This window comes from Entelurus aequoreus, linkage group LG19, assembly GCF_033978785.1.
Source record: "Entelurus aequoreus isolate RoL-2023_Sb linkage group LG19, RoL_Eaeq_v1.1, whole genome shotgun sequence".
Classification (NCBI taxonomy): Eukaryota; Metazoa; Chordata; class Actinopteri; order Syngnathiformes; family Syngnathidae; genus Entelurus; species Entelurus aequoreus.
In genome coordinates this window covers 5,576,770-5,595,630 of record NC_084749.1, presented here as the reverse complement: position 1 = coordinate 5,595,630, position 18,861 = coordinate 5,576,770, and the positions used below count along the sequence as shown (strand labels likewise).

General features: G+C 38.4%; 1 protein-coding gene across 2 annotated transcripts in view; it reads left to right on the top strand.

Moving 5' to 3' along the window:
* The window catches only part of zfr2 (zinc finger RNA binding protein 2), a 48,042-nt gene that overhangs the window by 9,653 nt on the left and 19,528 nt on the right, over positions 1-18,861 (top strand). For both annotated transcript variants that reach the window (XM_062027736.1, XM_062027735.1), the window contains exons 4-13: positions 3,077-3,322; positions 3,413-3,738; positions 6,660-6,848; positions 6,933-7,164; positions 7,290-7,450; positions 9,836-9,955; positions 10,030-10,169; positions 10,352-10,478; positions 13,646-13,854; positions 15,003-15,171. In XM_062027736.1, coding sequence (XP_061883720.1) covers positions 3,077-3,322; positions 3,413-3,738; positions 6,660-6,848; positions 6,933-7,164; positions 7,290-7,450; positions 9,836-9,955; positions 10,030-10,169; positions 10,352-10,478; positions 13,646-13,854; positions 15,003-15,171 — 1,919 coding nt within the window. The remainder of the gene's footprint in view (positions 1-3,076; positions 3,323-3,412; positions 3,739-6,659; positions 6,849-6,932; positions 7,165-7,289; positions 7,451-9,835; positions 9,956-10,029; positions 10,170-10,351; positions 10,479-13,645; positions 13,855-15,002; positions 15,172-18,861) is intronic.

The following is an 18,861-nucleotide window of genomic DNA, read 5'->3' as shown; positions in this document are numbered from 1 at the left end:
TTTATTTGTGTGTTTATATCTGTGGTCGTTGGTGTTCAACTGCACTCCCCCTTCCCCGACGCCCTGTAAATAGTAAATATTGTATATATAGTAAGGTTGGGTGGTATACCAGTATTAATAATTATACCGGTGTATTTTAGAAATAGATACAGTACAGGCCAAAAGTTTGGACACACCTTCTCATTCAATGCGGTTTCTTTATTTTCATGACTATTTACATTGTAGATTGTCACATCAAAACTATGAATGAACCCACAGTGTTTCCCACACATTCATTTATTTGTGGCGGCCCGCCACGAAATAATTACGTCCGCCACAAATAGATTTTTTTTTTTTGTGTCCTGTCCAGCTTCTCAGGCAAATCATATAGTTGATGTAGATGCCCATGTAGGCTTTTCAGATTTACTTTACAAAAGAGAAGTGTAGGATACTTCTCTTGTTGCCTTATTTGTATTTGACCACTACTGTTTTCTGTTTATTTGTTATTGACTGTGGCAGGACACCTCTGCCTCTGTTTCACTTTATGTTGCTGGTAAATAATATGGTTGTAGTAGTAGGCTAAAGTTAAATTATGTAGTATGCACTAATTAAAGGGTCAGAGCTTTAAGAGACATTTTAGCTTTTATATTTTATAAGATATATTTTTTGTAAGAACCACAATTAATAAATATATTTCAGTGAATAACTTATTGTTCAAATCTGTATCTAAATATGTACATAAAGTGTTGTAATTATATTGTAAAATGGATGGACGTTTAAAACAAAACTGTTATTATTAATTAGTAAGTATACATTTTTTGAGCCTTTTTAGAGAAAATCATATTGTAGTAAATTATGCAAACTATTCGATGATGTCATGGTGACCACGCCCATAGCCACGCCCCCACCGCCACAGGTATCTTGGCAGTTTATGGGAAACACTGACACATGTGGAGTTATGTATTTAACAAAAAAAGGTGAAATAACTGAAAACATGTTTCATATTCTAACTTTCTTCAAAATAGCCACCCTTTGCTCTCATTACTGCTTTGCACACTCTTGGCATTCTCTCCATGAGCTTCAAGAGGTAGTCACCTGAAATGGTTTTCACTTCACAGGTGTACCTTATCAGGGTTGATTAGTGGAATTTCTTGCTTTATCAATGGGGTTGGGACCATGAGTTGTGTTGGGAATAAGAAGGTGTGTCCAAACTTTTGGCCTGTACTGTATATTTTATTAGCTGAGGATTTGAGCATAGCTCAAGGTTTGTTTTAAAGATTGCAGATTATACTTTACTACTATTATATTTTCAAGGCTTTTTAATATTTTTATGTGCATCCAGTGTTTCCCATAAACTGCCAAGATACCTGTGGCGGTGGGGGCGTGGCTATGGGCGTGGTCACCATGACATAATCGAGTAATTTGCATAATTTACTACAATGATAGGATTTTCTCTAAAAAGGCTCAAAAAATGTATACTTACTAATTAATAATAACAGTTTTGTTTTAAACGTCCATCCATCCATCCATTTTACAATATAATTACAACACTTTATGTACATATTTATTTACAGACTTGAACAATAAGTTATTCACTGAAATATATTTATTAATTGTGGTTCTTACAAAAAATATATCTTATAAAATATAAAAGCTAAAATGTCTGTTAAAGCTCTGCCCCTTTAATTAGTGCATACTAAATAATTTAACTTTAGCCTACTACTACAACCATATTATTTACCAGCAACATAAAGTGAAACAGAGGCAGAGGTGTCCTGCCACAGTCAGTAACAAATAAACAGAAAACAGTAGTGGTCAAATACAAAGAAGGCAACAAGAGAAGTATCCTACACTTCTCTTTTGTAAAGTAAATCTGAACAGCCTATATGGGCATCTACATCAACTATATGATTTGCCTGAGAAGCTGGACAGGACAAAAAAAAAATATATATATATATATATTTTTATTTATTTATTTGTGGCGGACGTAATTCTTTCGTGGCGGGCCGCCACAAATAAATGAATGTGTGGGAAACACTGGCATCTTATTTGTGCATGGAACTTTTAACATTTTCAGAAATCTGTGTTTGCTTCAATAAAACAACTTGACACACATAATTGGGTTTGACTTTGTCTAAATTCGTTTTCCGTGGGGGAAAAAATTGCGATATATATCAGTATTCAGCCAAAATAAATGGGGATATGAGATTTAGTCCATATTGCCCACCCCTCATCTATGCTGCACGCGCTAACGTCGAAAAACCATAAATGATGCAATACTGCACATATCAGTAGCCAAAGGAGGAGCCTTGTAGTCGGGTCTCTGAAAACATGAGTACATCTTATAATAACACCAGAAAAAGATGCTAGATTTGTTGCTAGTCGTTTTTAATAAAGAAAAAGTCACTAAGTCTCTAGACATTTGAAGAATTCTTAAAGTACATTGTGCAATAAGCAGCAACAACTGAAAACAAAGCAAAACAGTATAATGTAAAAATATATGTTAATAATATTTAATAATAAAACAGATTGATTTTTAAATGTATGTATACATTTTTTAAATCTTTTTAATGAAAATCATATCACAGCAAATTGACGTCACTACCACAAGTAATTTGGCAATGTAGGGGAAGCCCTGTGTACATGTAAGCTGTGTTATTATACTGTATTTATTATGGATGAGACGGCTACTCCACAACTGTATTTCATCTCTGTCGTTGCTCAAACGGTCGTAGTGTTATGTTATTTTCATTTATTGTGCGCCCCCCCAACCAACTGTTACATCAGTCCCCGTGGGGCGCAGCCCGAGTAGAGAAACCAGCCAGTGAAGTGAGGAGAGGATGGGAGAAATGTGTTCCCTCATTTTTGTGCCTGTCACCAGCCTGGCAGCTGCATTTTGTACTAGCTGCATGCTATGGATGGTCTTGTCGGTGACCCCAACATAGAGGGCATTGCAATAATAGTGAGGGTGTGAGAAGTCACTTGCACGTCCGTGTTACATGATAGAGGGTGTCGCCACTACTAGTTAAATGCTGTGACGCAACCTTGCATATCAGATGGCGCTCTTCTCACCGCCCTCCCCCTTTTGCTCTTTCAGTGGGCGTGAAGAGCGACTACAGTCCCGCCCCCACCACTGTGTACAGCCACCCTCCTCCTCCCCAGCGGCAGGTAACAGCGCTGAAACCAGTGGCCCCGAGCAGCACGGTGTCCGCCAGCTACAACATCTACCCGGTGTCCTGCAGTGCGGCAGTGCAGCCGCCGCAAACGTCCATCTCGTCCTACACCCTCGGCTCCACGTACGGCTCCACGTACAGCTCCACCGCATCAGCCACCTCCTACTCCGGTATTGTCATTCTCTGCACGGATTTAACTCGTTGGTAGCGCCTGTTGAAAAGTGACCTCATTTCTTTTCCTTCTTTTTGCTAACCCTCAGGCATCAGCTACCCCGGTTATGATTCAACCGGCTACACCTCCACATCCGCCCCCACCTATTACCAGCCGGCTCAGCAGACTCTGTCGCAGCCTCAGCCCGCCTCCCATCAGCCTCAGCAACAACAGCATCAACAGCCGCAGCCACCCAAGCAGCTGACGAGCGCTTCCTGGATCAACCCCGGCAGCAACATGGTGACAAGCCCAGCGGGAAGCTCCTACAAAAAGCCCTCTTTTTACCAGAACAAGATGCAGAAGCCCAAAGGGCCCGCCAAGCAACCCCAGCTGCATTACTGTGACATTTGTAAGATTAGCTGCGCTGGCCCTCAGGTGAGATGTTATGAAGGAGCATATTTCAATGTTTAGTACAGGGGTGTCCAAAGTGCGGCCCGCAGCTCGTTTTCTATTGGCCCGCGACACATTCTAAAGACAAAGTAAAAACATTCCGGATTAGGGAATGACACAAAAAAACTACAATATGCAGTTTTGGGAGAAATTGCGCGTGAATGCTGAAACGTGCAAGCCGCTGATATGCGCAAGCCCAACTTAAATGCTAACGTTAGCGTGCTAAAAGTTAGAATGCGTCAAGTACCAAAGCATATGACTCGGAAGCGTATTGCGGATGTAATATTAACTATAAACGTCTGTTTGCTAACAATCAGCATGTATCAGGGATAGGGTTGCAAAGGGGTGGAAAGTTTCTAAAAAAAATTTGATTACGGTATGCATTTTCTGGCCGGTGCGACTTATACTCCGGAGCGACTTATAGTCCGAAAAATACGGTATTCAAAGTTGGACACCGTCCATGGGAATATATGGGAATTAATGGGGAATTACAATAATGATAAATTATTGGGCACTTGTCTATATGCTGCCGCATCTTTGTGGCATTTTTGACGTAGCTCTTTGCACAGTATTTGCAAATGTACACAGCCTTTCTGCCTACATTGGTTGGGGTGAAATGTCTCCACACATCATACGTGGCATTATTCTGTTTGTATTTATTTATTCTTGTAAAACACTAATGCAATGCCACACACAGATATAAATAGTCCGCTAAACAATTGGAGTAGTCTTTAAAAATATTTGACTGATGGACAAATGAATAGAAATAGGCTAGATGAATAAATGAACAGTCAATCAGCATGCTAAATCAAACTATAAGCTACATTCTTGTATGACAACAGAATGGCTAGCAGAATAGAAGGCAGAGGAAACTACACCTTTTGATTTAGTAGTTGCTAGTTGAACTTTACAGATCACAAAAAAGGTCAATTTGGATCGCTAACATTGTTAGCATAAATGAATGGGATTTAACATAGAGAGAATTAGCATCATGGCTAACAGAAATATTTTTGGTTCATTATGAGACTGTGGTGGTACATAAACCTAGCTAGCTAGAGATATTGGCCCCAAAATCATTTAACAAGAACAGCTAGCTAGCTTGAGTGGAAGTCTGCTGGAGTAGTCTACAGTCATACGGTAACAAGCAATTACACCTCTATTAAACTTAAATACCATTGATCAAATATATTTACCCCAGTAATATCATCAAAACTTACCTGACTGGATGAAGTCCTCGGGATCAAATACTAGTGTGGCCTCAATAGCCCTGCTGTAGTGTGTAGCATGCTGGGAATTATCTGTGCATGTGATGGAAGAATGCACTGCACATGTGATGGAGGAATGCACAGTTTAGGGATGAAATTCTACTGAATTTGCATTAAATCAGGTTGTTTTAGCTAACAATCATGCTGCAAGATCTAGCATGTTGCATTCAATGTTTATTCCCGTTAATTTCCCATTAATTCCCATGGAAAGTTTCCAACTTTGAATATTCCCGGAATTTTGCAATCCTAATCAGGGAACAAGTTATGTGACTCAGAGGAGTTTGGCTGTGAAATTGGCTAAAAATGTTAGCATGCTTAATGTTGGTATGCTAGACTGCTAACAGTGAACATGTGTCCTGCACCAAGTTATGGTGCATTCCATTTGTACTGTGAAGTCGGAATTCCAACAGGTATGCCCTTTGGGGTGGGATTTCGGCCTGGAAAAGTCGGAGCATTCTCACCACCCTGAACTGAAAGTAAACAATAATATAAGCTTCTATAATATGCTTTATTAGCACTTGTGATTAGTTTTTGTCGCAATAAATTAGCCAATGTACGATTGATAGACAGACGTTTATATATGGTTATGTTACTGTAGTGTAAACAAAATTTTTCCTTTAACTGCCAAATTGGCTGAAAAGGTTAGCACGTTAATGTTAGCATGCCAACCATAGCATGTTAGAATGCTAACAGTTAACATGTGGCAAGTACCAAGTTACGAGTCTGATCGTGGTGACCACGATACTGAACAGCGCGGTCTGATTGTTTTGGTCTCGTCTAATTGCTAATACTACTGTAGTATGGTTCATCTGGCCATTTTTATGCTTGAAAATGCTTAATTTAGGGCAAAATTACATAGAATATGATTTGTTCCCGATAACACAAAGCATAGATATGAATGCCGTGTTCAGATAGTTTAGCAAATATTGATTGACCTATATTGTATTGGTTTTAGTATCTTTAATGTACAAATGTATTAAAGTGGCCCCGTATCCTTTGATTTTTAATGACTGGCCCTTGTAAGGGGCCACGAACAACCCCTAGAGGGGCTGCCAAAAAATATCTGTGGGCCCCAGCGGTACTTACTTGTAATACACTTATTCACTATTTAATAATAGTGACAATAGCAAACAAACAGAAGAAGTTTGGCGCTAAACTCGTGTAGATGTTTTTTAAGCGCAAAAATTATGAATAAAGTGGTGAAGCTATATTTTCATTTGGACTTTAATTTTATCAACAGTGTAACTAACCTATTTGTTGTTAATTATTATTAATTTAGTTTGTTTATTTTAGCACTACTTTGTTGTATGTACATTTATTTTCCATCAGTTTTACATTAGTATTTTCATTAGCACTTTAATTTTATTGACTGTTTATTCAAGAAACATATTTTGTAACTATTGTTTTTTGTTATGACTTTAGTTAGAATCTATTTATTTTAGCGCAACATAGTTTGTAATTTGTAATAAATAATTGTATACATTTTTTATAAATATGTAAATTTATTTTTCATCAGTTTCATGAGTTTATATGATAATGTTTATTTAAGAAACATATATATTATTATTAATTGAGTTAGTGTACTTAAGCACTAAGTAATTGTATGTACATTTATTTTATTGTTATTTATTTTATTTACAGACATACCGGGAGCATCTGGAGGGCCAGAAACATAAGAAAAAAGAGGCAGCCCAGAAGAGTAGTGGCCAGACAGGCCCCAGCTGTGCCCCCCGAGGGGTCCAGTCTCAGTTACGCTGCGAATTGTGTGACATTTCCTGCACTGGAGTTGATGCTTATGCCGCACACATCCGTGGGGCCAAACACCAGAAGGTCAGAGCTGTTTTATACATGTGACGTTCCTTCTCATTTGCAACAGCATGATCAACGGGGATTTTTGTTTTTGGCTTGGCATAGGTGGTGAAACTACACACCAAGCTGGGCAAGCCTATCCCTTCCACCGAGCCTGTGTTGCTGAATTCCGCATCAACCGTCACCACGTCAACAGCTGCCAAACACCTGGCCTCCACCGCTGTCGTTGCCTCAGCAACAACCGTTTCAACTCCCGCCGTCACGTCCAAACCCAACACTGTGGGAAAAACCCTGACAATGGTCAAGAAAACGGCTCCCTCCAAAATAACTTTCACTTGTAAGTTTGTGGACTTGACGTTCAGCTAATGTGGTTTTCCTTTCCATTACTCGTTTGGTGTAATGACAGCTCACTCCTTTGAAATGGAGGTAATAATATAAAGATGTTTGCACCCTGCTTTACAGCCAATAAGTCAACCAGCTCCCCGGCAGCAGCAGTGAAAGGGGAAGAGACCCCACAACCAGCACCTGCTTCAAAGGCGGAGCTCCAGAGCGAGGATGAGGATGGCGACAGGGCAGGAGGCCTGGCGGATATCCAACCCGTCGGGCATGACTATATCGAGGAGGTGAGCGGGAAAAACAGGCCAATTTGTATTTATTTTCTACAAGAGGTAGTACTCTGTTCAGGAGTACGAGTTCTGCTGTAAGTCGGAACATGTAGTATTGATTGAAACTTTTATTAGTAGATTGCACAGTACAGTACATATTCCGTACAATTGACCACTAAATGGTAACACCCCAATAAGTTTTTCAACTTGTTTAAGTCCACGTTAATCAATTCATGGTACAAATATATACAAACCCCGTTTCCATATGAGTTGGGAAATTGTGTTAGATGTAAATATAAACGGAATACAATGATTTGCAAATCATTTTCAAGCCATATTCAATTGAATGCACTACAAAGACAACATATTTGATGTTCAAACTCATAAACTTTATTTTTTTTTTGCAAATAATCATCAACTTTAGAATTTGATGCCAGCAACACGTGACAAAGTAGTTGGGAAAGGGCATGTTCACCACTGTGTTACATGGCCTTTCCTTTTAACAACACTCAGTAAACGTTTGGGAACTGAGGAGACACATTTTTGAAGCTTCTCAGGTGGAATTCTTTCCCATTCTTGCTTGATGTACAGCTTAAGTTGTTCAACAGTCCGGGGGTCTCCCTTGTGCTATTTTAGGCTTCATAATGTGCCACACATTTTCAATGGGAGACAGGTCTGGACTACAGGCAGGCCAGTCTAGTACCTGCACTCTTTTACTATGAAGCCACGTTGATGTAACACGTGGCTTGGCATTGTCTTGCTGAAATAAGCAGGGGCGTCCATGGTAACGTTGCTTGGATGGCAACACATGTTGCTCCAAAAGCTGTATGTACCTTTCAGCATTAATGGCACCTTCACAGATGTGTAAGTTACCCATGTCTTGGCCACTAATACACCCCCATACCATCACACATGCTGACTTTTACACTTTGCGCCTATATCAATCCGGATGGTTCTTTTCCTCTTTGGTCCGGAGGACACGACGTCCACAGTTTCCAAAAACAATTTGAAATTAATGATGCATCAGTCCATCATAGAGAAGCTCAGGCCCAGCGAAGCCAACAGCGTTTCTGGGTGTTGTTGATAAACGGTTTTCGCCTTGCATAGGAGAGTTTTAACTTGCACTTACAGATGTAGCGACCAACTGTAGTTACTGACAGTGGGTTTCTGAAGTGTTCCTGAGCCCATGTGGTGATATCCTTTACACACCAATGTGGCTTGTTGATGCAGTACAGCCTGAGGGATGGAAGGTCACGGGCTTAGCTGCTTACTTACAGTGATTTCTCCAGATTCTCTGAACCCTTTTATGATATTACGGAGCGTAGATGGTGAAATCCCTAAATTCCTTGCAATAGCTGGTTGAGAGAGGTTTTTCTTAAACTGTTCAACAATTTGCTCACGCATTTGTTGACAAAGTGGTGACCCTCGCCCCATCCTTGTTTGTGAATGACTGAGCATTTCATGGAATCTACTTTTATACCCAATCATGGCACCCACCTGTTCCCAATTTGCCTGTTCACCTGTGGGATTGTTCCAAATAAGTGGTTGATGAGCATTTCTCAACTTTATCAGTATTTATTGCCATCTTTCCCAACTTCTTTGTCACGTGTTGCTGGCATCAAATTCTAAAGTTAATGATTATTTGCAACAAAAAAAAAATGTTTATCAGTTTGAAAATCAAATATGTTGTCTTTGTAGCATATTCAACTGAATATGGGTTGAAAATGATTTGCAAATCGTTGTATTCCGTTTATATTTACATCTAACACAATTTCCCAACTCATATGGAAACGGGGTTTGTAGAAACGTTATGGACGACTAGAAGACAGAACGGCACTTCTATTTCCGGTCCAAAGCTTAAAACAGAAGGAATTCACATCCACCCAGCTGCACCTGCCGTGAGCAAACTCATCCAAAAGATGCCGCAATAGCACTAACAATAACACACCATTTAAGTGTCTTTGCACTGTTTCATAAGACTTAGGGTTAAAAACATTTTTAAAAAGTAGCGGCTTATAGCCCGGAATTTACGGTACGTACGTAGCACGTAAAAAAATTATAAAATGATTAAATACATTAATTGAATGTTAATTCTGAACATTTGACAGTGTCTAATTTCACTCTCCTTTTTTTGACGCACTGCCATCAGAAGAGTGCCTCATTCTTGGGAAACATAAGGGGAAAACAATTTACTAAAATTAGCACAAGTGAGCGTAGTAACACGTTACTATGCATTTTTCCGCTGCACTGTTTGTTTTTTTGTCTTATGTACAGTATTAATAATTTATGGGGTTGCGCCATAACACAAGGACCGCCTGTGCTGTAAATGCCTGTCTATATTTCAAGCGTATTAAAAATGTTGAAGTGGTTCTTAATGTGCTTTCCTCCAAAACACGTATTCAGGTGTGTAACAGTGAAGGCAAAGTGATCCGCTTCCACTGCAAGTTATGTGAATGCAGCTTCAATGACCCAAATGCTAAAAACATGCACCTGAAGGGAAGAAGACACAGACTGCAGTACAAGGTAGTTGTTGGTTACACTGCACATTCAGACATATTTGAACCTGGTCATTCATGCTCCTTTTGCTTTTTCTGCAGAGGAAAGTGAACCCGGAGCTCCCTGTGGAGATCAAACCGAGTAACCGAGCCAGGAAGCTGCAGGAGACCAAACTGAAGAAACAGAAGGCGGTGCTGAAGAGGCAGCGCGACGACGAGCAGCGCTGGCACATGGAGATGAGGTCAGCATGGTGTTTAAAAATAGATTCTAGAATACAGATCTCCCTGCTGGGCTTTCTCTCAGACGCACGTATGCGGTGAGATGCTAGGCATCTCTTAAGGAGTTTAAGATGTATTTAATATTCAGATGTCAAGTAGATCCGTTTACTCTATGAAATAAAGCTGTTTTTGGCGACTTGTGCAGGCGATACGAGGAGGACATGTACTGGAGAAGGATGGAGGAGGAACAAATGTACTGGGGTGATCAGAGGCGCAGGATGGGACCCCCGCCTTTGATGAGTCGCCCGGGTATGCCAGTGCCTCCTCTGTTGGTAAGTTTGGATAATGCAAGTTAAAGTCGGTCCCATTTATGTTGACGATCCATCTAGGGCAGGGGTCACCAACCTTTTTGAAAGCAAGAGCTACTTCTTGGGTACTGATTAATGCGAAGGGCTACCAGTTTGATACACACTTAAATAAATTGCCAGAAATAGCCAATTTGCTCAATTTACCTTTAACTCTATGTTATTATTAATAATTAATGATATTTACACTTAATTGAACGGTTTAAAAGAGGAGAAAACACAAAAAAAATGACAATTACATTTTGAAACATAGTTTATCTTCAATTTCGACTCTTTAAAATTGAATGCATTTAGTAAAAAAAAAAAAAAGTATTTTATTGAAAACTATTTTTTCCAGGTTTTCGCGGGCCACATAGAATGATGTGGCGGGCCAGAACTGGCCGCCGGGCCTCAAGTTTGACACCTGTGGTCTAGGGCAATGTTTCTTAACCATATTGTTGGGCTACGAGCTGCCTTTTGAGGGACGCCAGAAAGTATGTTTCTCAGCTGTGGTCCGTATGGGCTGCGACCGTACTCAGTTGTAATACACTTTTCAACCACTTGTGGCAGTAATGACAATCTCAAACAGAAGAAGTCTGGCGTTTAAGTCACAGAGAAGTGGCTTAAGCGCAAAAAATATAACTAAACTGGTGAAGCTGTTTTTTAATTTGTACTTCAGTAAGAAACATATTAATTAATAATTCGATTGGATTTATTTGAATACACCATAACTATATACTGTTATTTTTTGTCAGTCATTTGAGTCCCTTCTTTTGCAGTATGTTTAATTAGTACTTATTTTTCTAATCAGCCTGACCCAAGCCTAAGGTTTACGTGTTAAATATATAATAATCTTTGTGATTAACACATGCAAGTGTGATGCGTGATTTATCATTCTAGAATGAACTTTTACCAAGTCAGAGGCGATGCAGCAGCATAAGCTAGTTATCGCTTTGTGATCAATGCGCCGCTGAAAGTAGTTCCTTGGTGTTAGCGCTTATAATAACAATATTGCTAACACTTGGTTAATATTCAGGTTACGAAATGTAAATGGAGTATTGTTGGTGGTTTTTGGTTGTTTTTTAGAGGGCTTTATGGGCGAAATGGAGTACTCAGATTGGCTGCATTGTTAGCCACCTTATACTTGCCGTATTTTACAAATTAGAATGCATAAAAAAGAGGCAAGTATGTGTTCTTGTCTTAAATAGAGATTGTGAATGATAATTCACAATAATATCACCCATTTTTCTTATGTTTCACAAGTAAACGTGCACAATATTTTCTCCCTCACGATGGATTAATACTAGGGGTGTAACGGTACGTGTATTTGTATTGAACCGTTTCGGTACGGGGGTTCCAGTTCGGTTTGGAGGTGTACCGAACGAGTTTCCACACGGACATATTAAGTAGCGCACCGAGGCACAACACACGGCATGCTAGCAGCTAACGGGCTACAATAGACTGACCATACGTCCTCTTTTCCCCGGACATGTCCTCTTTTGCGGAGCTTTCAGGGCGGAGTTTCTTAAACGCCTCAAATATCCGGCATTTTGAGTTAAGGTTGCATGTATTTTCAATGTACGTTCAGGGTTAAGAAGGGGTTAAAAACAAAACAAATTGTGCGCGCAGCAGCATTGGTGAGGGAGGGGCAGAGACAGAGAGAGAGAGAGAGTTATGATAAACGCGCATGCGTCGCCAGGCTCTGCTTTTTATCCATAGATTTATCACATTTAATTTTTTATTATCTATAGCAGAGGTGTCAAAAGTGTGCCCCGGAGGCCATTTGCGGCCCACAGCTAATGTTTTAAAGGCCCACGCCACATTCTAAAAATACTATTAAAATAAACAAAAACATAACAAAAGTGAAATAAAAAAGCTTAAAGGTTAAATGTAATTTAGAAAAAGTTGCAATGATTGATTGATTGAGACTTTTATTTGTAGGTTGCACAGTGAAGTACATATTCCGTACAATTGACCACTAAATGGTAACACCCGAATAAGTTTTTCAACGTGTTTAAGTCGGGGTCCACTTAAATTGATTCATGATACAGATATATACTATCATATATACTATCATCATAATACAGTCATCACACAAGATAATCACATTGTATTATTTACAATCAGGGGTGTGGAGGGGGGGGGGGTAGGATATGGACAGCAAGTAGGGGAGAGCGAGAGAGAGAGTATATTTGTATTATGATGATAGTATATATGATAGTATATATCTGTATCATGAATCAATTTAAGTGGACCCCGACTTAAACAAGTTGAAAAACTTATTGGGGTGTTACCATTTAGTGGTCAATTGTACGGAATATGTACTGTACTGTGCAATCTACTAATAAAAGTCTCAATCAATCAAAGAGAGAGAGAGAGAGAGAGAGAGAGAGATCAGAAGGCATAGAAAAAAGTATCTGCATTTGATTGTATTTGATTGTTTACATTTGATTATTAGCAATCCGGGGAGGGTGTTAGTTTAGGGTTGTAGCTGCCTGGAGGTGAACTTTTATTGCGGTTTTGAAGGAGGATAGAGATGCCCTTTCTTTTATACCTGTTGGGAGCGCATTCCACATTGATGTGGCATAGAAAGAGAATGAGTTAAGACCTTTGTTAGTTCGGAATCTGGGTTTAACGTGGTTAGTGGAGCTCCCCCTGGTGTTGTGGTTATGGCGGTCATTTACGTTAAGGAAGTAGTTTGACATGTACTTCGGTATCAGGGAGGTGTAGTGGATTTTATAGACTAGGCTCAGTGCAAGTTGTTTAACTCTGTCCTCCACCTTGAGCCAGCCCACTTTAGAGAAGTGGGTAGGAGTGAGGTGGGATCTGGGGTGGAGGTTGACTAATAAAACAAAGCGGTTTTACTTTCTTTCAAACTGTCATTGCTCAAAACATAATATTGAATCAAAATCAATGGTATTATGAATTATTGACCTATCCAAGGTTCTGATTACTTCACATCAAGTATTCCACTAAGAAAAATATTTTTGGTGGAAGATTTTGCAAATTTGGTAAATAAATAACCCCAAAATGTATATTTTGTTGTTTTCTTACTGTACCGAAAATGAAACGAACCGTGACCTCTAAACCGAGGTATGTACCGAACCGAAATGTTTGTGTACCATTGCACCCCTAATTAATACTGTTTTCATTAGCCGTGCGTGCGTCGTCCAGAGTCGCCCGACGACCGGCACGTCATGGCCAGACACGCCACCATATACCCGGGGGAGCTGGAGCTGCAGGCCGTTCAGAGGATCGTCTCCCACTCGGAGCGAGCCCTGAAGCTGGTGTCCGACACCCTGCTGGAGAAGGACATGACACCCAGTGTTACTGCTGCTGCTGCTGAAGGTGAACAACAAAAAAGGTAGGAACAATCAAGCCAATTCATGCAAACTTGTCTAATCAAAACTTACGTTTGTTTTTTGTATAGACAAAATCCAATTAAAATCTTCGAAGTGCTTGGTAAGCTTTTTAAGCGTAAAATACAAATGGAAAAAGTCTGCAACTTGTGGACAACGGATACACTCGCAGAAAACGAGGAAGTTTTTGGTGGTGTTTCTTTGTGTGTTTATTATTATTACTATAAGTTATTAGGGCTTGGAGATAAAACGATATCAATGTATATCGCAAGATATTCCTCAATAGAAATATGAGGCATCTTCGATATAATTAATTAGACTTGTGTTTTAACAAATGTAACAATTAGAGGTGGGGGAAATAATCGATTTTTAGATGCCTCGCAAGTCGGATATTGACGATTATAAAATTGATTAGTAAACGTCAATAATCAATTTATTTAGTGTAAATAAAGTAATGCAGACAGTTCTAAAATTTGGCTGACTGCACCGAAAGATCACACTCTTGGCATTTCTCACCATGAGCTTCAAGCACACCTGTGAAGTAAAAACCATGTCAGGTGACGACCTCTTGAAGCTCATGGAGAGAATGCCGAGAGTGTGCAAAGCAGTAATCAGAGCAAAGGGTGGATATTTTGAAGAAACTAGAATATAAAACATGTTTTCAGTTATTTCACCTTTTTTTTTTGTTAAGTACATAACTCCACATGTGTTCATTCATAGTTTTGATGTGACAATCTACAATGTAAATAGTCATGAAAGTAAAGAAAAGGCATTGAATGAGAAGGTGTGTCCAAACTTTTGACCACGACTGTACATACATACAATACACATGTATTGGCTCAGAATCAGAATCAGAATAGTTTTACTGCCATTGTTTGAGAACGGGTTCACAAACTAGGAATAAAAACATATAACACATATTTGGTAATAAAAAGAGCTGTAACTGAGCTATCAGATAGACTTAGAAGGAATTCAAGGAGCTGCTGTTAGGAGTTATTGTTCATTTGCCTGATGGCCGAGGGGAAAAAACTGTTCAGGTGGCGGGATGTGTGGGTCTGGATCCAGTAGACAACTAAATGTTTGTCTAAAAAAAAAAAAAAATCCATCCAAATGTGTTTTAGTTATGTAGCATGATTTCCCCTTCCTTCGACAGTACTGAGAGCGCAGCACGGCTGCTGAAAGGTGTGATGCGGGTGGGCATCCTCGCCAAGGGCCTGCTGCTTCGAGGTGACACTAATGTTGAACTCACCGTGCTGTCTACTAAAAAACCCAGCGTCGCTTTACTCAAGAGCATCGCTGAACAGCTGCCCAAACAACTGGCGGTAAGAAAAACCTCCCTCTTCAACCCAAAGGCTTCCATGCTGCCTGATTTTCTTTGTATTTTGCAGAAGTCGACTTAAGATTGAAGAACCCTAGAAATTAACGCTGTGTGTTTTTTGCAGGTTATTATCAGTACTGGCCCACAACAGCTGGATTCTCGCCGGATGTAACTAATATTAACTTAAACAGGAACTGCACTTTTTATGGAAATGTTGCCTATCATTCACAATCCTTACGTGAGACAAGAACACAAATGTTTTTCCTTTTTGTTTTTTATACATTCTAATTTGTAATATACGGCAAGTACGAGGTGGCTAAAAATGAAGCTAATGGGAATCATCTTTTGCGCTCATAAAGGCCCCGGAAAAAAACATCCAAAAACCGCCAACATTACTCCTTTTACGGTTCATGACCTGCATTTGAACCAAGTATTACCAATATTGTTATTAGGTGTGCTAATGCCGAGGAACTACTTTTAGCGCATCACAGAAAGCTAACAAGCTTATGCAGCTATTGACATACTGGGCTGCTGCTGCTGCTGCGTCACCCCTGAGTTGGTGAAAGTGCATCACACAGAAAATTGTTGCCATAAACCGACAAATTGGTCAGCTTTGACATTCAACTTAGACCGGGGGATCGCAAGAAAGACACGAAAAAAATGCCATGCTCACGTTTTTTGCGTGAGGATTATGATTATTTCTTTATCTAAAAAAAAATGGGAAGATATAAACATTCCATCAGCCGGCATCCCAGTCAGAGTTGTAGACATTGTACAGTAAGTGATTGTTTTATTATGGTCGTAGTTTGTATTTCTTGTTTAGCACTTAGCAATACTGCTATTTGGCCTAGGGGTGGGCAAAAAAACGATCCACATCTGAATCTTGATTCTTATTCATCCTGATTCTCTAACTCGATTTATAATTTTCAAAATTTGATTTAAAAAAAAAAAAAAAATTTTTTGTAAAAATACATTTTTAAAGACATATTTAGGCCATCTCCATGCAACCAGAAAATGTAGTAAACAATTGTTTTTGTTGTAAAAATACGTTTTTAAAAAGACTGTTTCAGGCCATCTCCGTGCAACCAGAATGATTTTTTTCTAACCTGTTTTGAAAACGATTTATTATAATTGTTATACCAAATAATACATTGCGATAATCAACTTGAATCGAGAATCGTGTTAAATCGAGAATCAATTCTGAATCGAATAGTCACCCCAGGAATCGGATCGAATTGTTCAAAGATTCACACTGCTACTACTTAGCAGTGGGGGAAATAATCAATTTTTCGATGCATTGCAATTCAGACATGGACGATTATAAAATCGATTAATAAACATCGATAATTGATTTATTTATTGCAAGTAAAGTAATGCAGATAGTTCTAAAATTTGGCTGACCACAGCGAGCCACCTCACCGCGAGATCTGGCCAGGTCCTTTATTATAGGACACTTGTGTTCCAGTTTTGCACACATTTCTATTGCTTTAATAAATGTGATGGGAATTAATTTAACAGTTTTTTATTACAAATGCACTGTTTTTAAAAGTTACAAGTGATAAACGCTTATCTAGTGAAACAAAAATAAATTAAAAACCGCATCAATATACTTAAATTAGGTACATCAATAATTGATTTTGAATCGAATCATAGCTCCTGAATCGTAATTGAATAGTGAGGTGCCCAAAGATTCCCATCTCTACTGGATCTGCTCATCACTCAGCTTATAAAACTTGTAGTTCATCCTCTGTACATTCAGACTCAAAAATATAAGGTTCTTGATCATCATTTGTCCCAAAGTGGTCATTGTGGTCTCTCATGTTGTTGTTGTAAGAAAAAGCCAACGTTGTGATGCATCTGTGATATTAATGAGCTGCCGTATGCTTAAAATGACCAAAATATGGAAATATTTTGTTATTATGAATGTGCTTGCTGCCAGCCACAATACATATTTACAGCACTACATTTTTGAATATTTTTTCCCCCCCATACATTAGCCGCACAGATATATATATATATATATACGGGAAATTAGTTATTTACACAGAAAGATTTTGTAAATGTTTATTAATTGTTTCCAAATGGTGTCTGTAACACGGCAGTAAAACGGCTGATCAAACAAAACAGAAGTCATCGTCATGGACCCACTAGCTGCGGAAGCTAACTCTCCAATCAGTTAAACAGACTCAATAACTCTCCGGTACAATAACAATTTGGTGGTTTTACTGAGGAATTTGTGAAACTGAAACAATATAAAAATAATCTCATTGTGAACTTGTTAGCATATTAGCTAATGCTTACGACGCTAGCTTCGTTATATTACGATAGCACGTACAAACATGCATGGAAACACTCCTACAGACATCACACATGGGACGGTTTAGAAAGTAAAAATAGTTTTAGTTATATTGTAAAACTTGAACACGTTGCTTGGAGTGACGAATGAAAAAAAAAAAACTGCAAGAGAAACGCTATGTACGGCTAGAAGACGGAACATCACTTGAACTTCCAGGTATAAGCTCAGTCCCCAACAGACTGCATAGGTCAGGGGTCACCAACGCAGTGCCCGCGGGCACCAGGTAGCCCGTAAGGACCAGATGAGTAGCCCTCTGGCCTGTTCTAAAAATAGCTCAAATAGCAGCACTTAGCAGTGAGCTGCCTCTATTTTTAAAATTTTATTTATTTACTAGCAAGCTGGTCTCGCTTTGCCCGACATTTTTAATTCTAAGAGAGACAAAACTCAAAAAGAATTTGAAAATCCAAGAAAATATTTTAAAGACTTGGTCTTCACTTGTTTAAATAAATAAATTAATTTTTTTACTTTGCTTCTTATAACTTTCAGAAAAACAATTTTAGAGAAAAAATACAACCTTAAAAATGATTTTGGGATTTTTAAACACATATACCTTTTTACCTTTTAAATTCCTTCCTCTTTACTGACAATTTAAATCAATGTTCAAGTAAAAAAAAATTTTTTATTGTAAAGAATAATAAATACATTTTAATTTAATTCTTCATTTTAGCTTCTGTTTTTTCGACGAAGAATATTTGTGAAATATTTCTTCAAATTTATTATGATTAAAATTCAAAAAAATTATTCTGGAAAATCTGTAGAATCAAATTTAAATCTTATTTCAAAGTCTTTTGAATTTCTTTTAAAAATTTTGTTCTGGAAAATCTAGAAGAAATAATGATTTGTCTTTGTTAGAAATATAGCTTGGTCCAATTGGTTATATATTCTAACAAAGTTCAGATTGGATTTTAACCTATTTAAAACATGTCATCAAAATTCTAAAATTAATCTTAATCAGGAAAAATTTCTAATGATATTCTATAAAAAATGTTTTTAATTTTTTCAAAAAGATTCGAATTTGCTAGTTTTTCTCTTCTTTTTTTCGGTTGAATTTTGAAGTTTAAAGAGTCGAAATTGAAGATAAACTATGTTTTAAAATTCAATTGTCATTTTTTTCGTGTTTTCTCCTCTTTTAAACCGTTCAATTAAGTGTAAATATAATTAATTATTAATAATAACATAGAGTTAAAGGTAAATTGAGCAAATTGGCTATTTCTGGCAATTTATTTAAGTGTGTATCAAACTGGTAGCCCTTCGCATTAATCAGTACCCAAGAAGTAGCTCTTGCTTTCAAAAAGGTTGGTGACCCCTGGCATAGGTGTTAGCACAAATAACACATAT